Source organism: Zea mays, chromosome 5 (genome assembly GCF_902167145.1).
Source record: "Zea mays cultivar B73 chromosome 5, Zm-B73-REFERENCE-NAM-5.0, whole genome shotgun sequence".
NCBI classification, from domain to species: Eukaryota; Viridiplantae; Streptophyta; class Magnoliopsida; order Poales; family Poaceae; genus Zea; species Zea mays.
The window spans coordinates 171519557-171525221 of NC_050100.1; the positions used below are offsets into that span (position 1 = coordinate 171519557).

Below are 5665 nucleotides of genomic sequence, written 5' to 3' on the forward strand. Positions count from 1 at the left end.
ATGGTTCCAGATGGTGGAAGGAAATCATGGCAATCATCGCGTCATTCAAGATCAAGAAGAAACCGGTTCGATTGCTCCGCCCTCCTGCCCAACTAGGGTTCTTCCACCCTTTGTGGAAGAGTGCACTACGTACGTGGTGGAACCTCCTCCCAGTATGTGCTCACTCGGCTAGCGACGTGAACACATAATAAATAGTTTTGCCACGAGGGTTGGCAAAGAACTGAAACTTCTGATCACCCTGTCCCTGCTTCGATGCCACTTGGAGTCTAGAAAATGACGGACCTGGAAAAAGTCTGTCGCGCATCTTTCAGTTTCATCGTAGTCGCTAGTCGGCAAAGGATCATGCGGCTACACACCGGTTCAAGTTCTTGGATCAACCAAACATATTTCATGACCATTTTGGTCAGCATATTTCATGAGCTAAGTACCAGCATATTTCATGACCATTTTGGTCAGCATTGCCCAACCTGTATATCCATCTAGAGAAATATGTCCTCCTCACGATCGCTGTAGGAAGACCATAAATTTAACAAAAATATCTGTCCACAGGATAGCACGCTGATAAACAGAATTCAGCCACTTCTTGGCATTCAGCAGCACATCAGTACATCGCTTGGTTCTCTGAGAACGGATTTTTTTTTAAATCCCATTACTCATTGCAAGACATTCGCAAGTAGCAACTAGCAAGTAAAAGAATCAGAACAAAAACATAAATGGAAACAAAAAAAAAAAGAATCGGCCAGAGCAGTTAACAGCTGCTCTGAAGAAATCACTAGGATACAAGTTTCCATTCAAAAACACCGGGGGTGAATAAATGGGAAACAAAAACATACTACTGCTGCTGCTACTACTAAGTGCCATAGTAGGCGAGTTCATCAGCCTCGCTCCAAAATACCGAAGTAACTATAGCAATCTCCATAAGTTAATTGTAGCACTTCAGTGGATGAAGCACCACCATACTGTCTGTCTGACAACGGAAATTCGTCTACAGCTTCTTCATGCTTGGCTGCTGCTGAAGAGCAGGGTCATCGATAGCACACTTGTCCAGCTGCAGATCAGCCTCATCCAGTGCCTGGAAATCAAGCTCCCAGAATCTCTCAGGCCTGTTGGCGATGTCCATCAGATAGGGATCACTAGCATGGCTACCGAAAGCTTGTTGGCTAGTGCCACTGCAAGAGCTTTGCAGGGCTGCCGAAGCATCAACGCCCCATATTTGCTCATCGTCAGCGGCCATCATGCTGCCTGCCGTCCCTAGCATGGTGCCTGAAAGCAGCCCCATGTTGTCAGGCAATGGACTGAGGCAGTCGCCTTCGGAGGAGGTAGCGTCCAGTCCTGGACACAGCACATTCTTTCCCTTGAACCTGCCGATTGTGGGATCTCGAGCAAGAGGGCCAGAAGCTGGAGGCATCTCCTGTAGCTCAGCTCCACTGCCGAGGTCAAGTTCCTCTTGTGTGTCGAACCCCTGAATCAGTTCTCCAATATCATCTGTTGCCTCGGTGCCTTCAAGCCCGGTGTTTTCTGAATCCATGCCGAAGTTGAGGTCATCATCTTCCAAAAGAAAGTTCTGAAGCTCCGTGATGTCGTCATGCACGCTTGTAGTTGTAGCCATGGGGGAACTCACAGCGAAATACGAACCATTCTCTCCGGCGTGCTGTGAGCTGGATTCACCTGACTCTACGCTGCCATGAGGAACATGTTTGAGAAACTTTCTTTTCACCCTGGTGGAGTCGATCTCCTTCTTCTCCCTGTGCAGCTTCAGCTTCCTCACGAAACTCGGGTTCTGAAGGAGCTTGGCCAGGAAAGAGACCATCTGCCTCTGCCGGTCCTCTGCAGATTCCAGCCTGTGATTCAGCGTGCTCATTTGCTCAATTGTCTGGCGGTGTTCCTGTTTCAACCTTGCTACTTCTTCAAGCAGCGCGTTCTTCTCTCTCCTCAGCGTGTGGAGCTCAGGGTCCAAGCTGGACTCTCCAGAAGAAGAGCCAGGCTGAACGCTGCTTTGTTTTGTTGGGGAGGACCTGCGCCTGACAATCCTCTTCAATAGATGCTTGCTATCTCGCAGGAAATCTTCGTGAGCAAACTCCCATCTGTCAGCATGAACCTTGCGGAAACCCTGAGTACATTAAACAAGGTAGACAGAGTTATAACTACCAGAAAACAACAAAACAGATCCAATTTTTTTTCTTAAAGAAAACAATTAGCTACGCTAGAACTGTTCAAACGAATGTAAACATGCGATGAATTCCATTTGATGCAGTAATAAGCTAAAGCCTCATTCATAATGAGATCTCCACCTAAACCTACACCAAGTAACTAGCTACCAATTATCACTACCCAAGAACTAAACATCTATCAAGAATCAGCACTAAGATCTCCCAACCTCATCATTGACAATCAGGAAACTAATTTCAGAGTATCGAAGCAAGAGGCACATGCTTCAAGAAAGTACAGCAAACATGGAGAAAAGGTAAGCTGTAAGAGGTAGACGAGCACTATGCCAATCGCCCAATCCTGGGAAGACTGGGGCAGAGTGTTTAGCCGAAAATGCATAGCCACACAATGCAGCAAACAACCAACAAAACATTATGCAGCACTTGACCGGGAAATGAGAACGAATGTGCAGCTAGCCCTACTGCTGTACACTCCAAGAAGAAAGAATCGAATTGCAACAGAGGTGCGTATGCACATGTGGATCGTGAAGCTTACCTTGCATAGCGTCGCGTCCCGTGAAACGGATTAGCCTTTGCCCATCACAGGATCTACTCCTCAGGATTGCCTCAATCCTAATCCAATTTATAATTTGGTGCGGCCAGTTTTGATGCGTGTTACATGACGCGGTTCAGCTCAAGGAAGAAAGCAAGAACAGAGTACACACTCCATTTACAGGGCAGTTTTATACATGACTCACACGATACAACACCAATTAACAACCAAAAGAGAAACAAATCCGCAGCAATATCTCCATAGGCACTCTACACGTCAGCGGAATTTTTACTTAGGCGTACGGTACCCAAGATGATCAATAGCATAACAGGGGTCAGGGGGGGGGGGGGGGGGGGGGGGGGGCATGAGCCGAAGCAGAGCATTCCAACAACAGAGCGACGGATTGTGATTTGTGAGGGGAAACAGAGGAACGGAAGAGTTGTGTGTACGCACATAGGTGTTGAGCTGCCTGACGAAGCTGGAGAAATTGTTGTGCTTGAAGTTGTGCGGCAGCACGTCGCGCGCGAAGGTGGAGGGGTCCCACACGACGAAGCTGTTCCCGGCAGCGCCCCAGGAGATGACCCCGTCCAGCGCCGGCTCGTTCACCAGGTCGTACGTCTTGGACAGGAAGGGCGGCAGCTGCGGGCCTTGCAGCAGCGCCTCCAGCGGGCGCGGTTCGGCCGGCACGGCCACCGCCGGCATCAGCTGGTCCAGGGACACGAAGGGGCCCGGGGACGCCAGCTGCTGCAGCGGCAACTCCTCGTCCTCGAGTTTGGGCTCCAGCAGCATCGCGACGGCGGCGGCGTACGGAGCATCGGGGTCATTAGCGTGCGCGGTGGGGCGGGCGCGGTGCATGGTGGCATACGACGGGCGCGGTTGGGGGCGCGGGTGTTGAGGATTAGGAGGCGGCGGAGGGAAATGGGCGGCGAGAGGCGGGGCGGCGAGAGGCGGGGCGGCGAGGAATTTATAGGCTTCGGGTGAACCGACATACTGTGGCCGGCCATCGGCTGGCGCTCCGCGTGGACAACCCGAGGGACTGCTGCTGCCGGGAGACCGGCTCAGAGATGGCCGGCCATGTATCTGTGTAGTATACCCGAGCCCGAGGGTGGTTTTGGTGGGCGATCGCGGCGGGCCCCGCGGCGGGATTCTGGCCACTTGGCGGCGGGGCAGGGCAGTCTCGTGGCTGCGGACCGCAGGGCAAGGCGGTGCGCGCACGCGCTACAGCTACAGGGTAGAGCGGCCGGAAAATATCTTGGGGGAAGGAAAGCGCAGCGCAGGCGAGAGGCGATGCGGGCGCCGGGAGGCGGAGGGGTTTGCTTGGGGGCGAAGAGAGGCCGGGATATTTTGGGGAAGTTGTTCAGGTGAGGCGTGTGGTGGCCCGTGGCCGTGGCAGGTGGCCGTGTCAGCGAGGGCGGTGGTGTGGAGCCCTCGTGTAAGCTGCCTGGCGCCGAGGCGGTGGTGGAAACTGGCCGTCGCCGGTTTGCGTCATCACGGGGTCATCCACGGCGGCCTCTGCCGACAACCGGCGCTGCCAACGAACGCAACAGGAACTCTGGGTCACGACTGAGATGGCCAAAAGGGCCGCTCGGCCCGCCAGACACCGTTAGAAAACCGAGTCAGACCGGCTAAACTCATGAGATCAATTTTCTGTCCGAGTTCGACCCGCAGCGGGTCTAAATAGAACGGTAAAAAGTGGGTTGAAAAGCGGGCTAAGCCGATCGGTAAACACGTTTTAGTGTAAAAAAACGGGCTTAACGGATTTAGAGGCAAACGACCCATGCTGGGCTAGCTCGCCATGCCTAATTTTTTGTCAAGCATAACCCGTTTATTTGTGCCGGACCGGTCTAGACCCAAAAAGCGAGCTTTGTGTTGGGCTCGCAGGCCTCGTGCTTATTGGTCATTTATAGTCACCACTCACGACGGTTGCATAATAAAACTGGTGGACGAACATGCAGACAAGACTAGGCGAGCCGAGTAGCGGACCAAACATTTTCCCCTCTTTTCTTAAACAAAATAATAATAAAGTGGTCCATGCAAATAGCATAAGTATCCAACTTTTTCATAGTAAGATTGAAATCTAATAAGTTTATGGTATAATTATTATAGTTTTTTTTCTATAAGTTTCGTTATTTTTTTTTTAAAATAACATAAGAATACTCTAAATTTAATCGTTTATTCAAAACCAGAGGGGATATTTTTGTGTTGTGTTTATTGTTTACGAATTACGATTCCTCCCGCTCTGTCTATTGCTAGTGCCCGATAACACTACTTTTATTTAAATTCTTTAGTCACAAAAATACTAAAAAATCACGTAAAGGATAGAAATTAAGAAAAGAACTACCTGATCAATTTCCTTCGTCTCCTTGCTCTTTTAAGCACGAGTCAGGATGTTTAGCTGTTTAAAGATTTTTTTTTCAAAAATGCAGGAGAACTATGTATTATTATATTAAGAAGAAAATGTGAGATAAAAAAATAAACCTCATATAATTCCGCACAAACCCACGCACTGAATGATAGTTAGAAATACAACAATAGCTGTTCAAATATATTAGATGTTGTAGTTGTGGCTTTCTCAGTATAACTTATTAGGGCCGAAAACGTGGCGAGCTGAGCTTGGCTTGGCTCAGTCGCATTGTGAGTTGAAAAATACGGCTCGGTTCGGATTCGTTCAGGCTTGTGAGTGAGAGCACCTAGAGGGGGTGAATAGGTGATCCTATAAAAACTTAAAACTTATAGCCACAAAACTTGGTTAAGTGTTAGAGAGATAATACGAAGTGACTATAAAGCGAGCTCTTGCGAATCACAACAATCATACAAAAAGCAATCACAAGAGACACGCGAGTTATCCCGTGGTTCGACAAGTACAACACTTGTCTACCTCCATGTTGTGGCGTCCCAATGGACGAGGGTTGCACTCATCTCCTTTCAAGTGATCCAATGATCAACTTGAATACCACGTTGTTCT

At 49.5% G+C, this 5665-nt stretch overlaps 1 protein-coding gene across 1 annotated transcript; it reads right to left on the reverse strand.

Annotated features, from left to right (window-relative positions):
* Positions 1-732: 732 nt before the first annotated feature.
* LOC100281577 (uncharacterized) lies at positions 733-3955 on the reverse strand. The gene is made up of 2 exons (NM_001368321.1): positions 3154-3955; positions 733-2110 (listed from the first exon to the last, which is right to left on the reverse strand). The coding sequence occupies exons 1-2, from the start codon at positions 3553-3555 to the stop codon at positions 986-988; spliced, it is 1527 nt and encodes a 508-aa protein (NP_001355250.1). The 5' UTR covers positions 3556-3955; the 3' UTR covers positions 733-985.
* Positions 3956-5665: the final 1710 nt, after the last annotated feature.

What these genes read in the sequence shown, in the direction of transcription:
- LOC100281577 (NM_001368321.1), bottom strand. Translation starts at nt 3,555, where the DNA reads ATGCACCGCGCCCGCCCCACCGCGCACGCTAATGACCCCGATGCTCCG. An exon ending in TCAGGCAGCTCAACACCTAT is followed by an intron (nt 2,111 to 3,153) that starts GTGCGTACACAC and finishes TAATGTACTCAG; the next exon opens with GGTTTCCGCAAGGTTCATGC.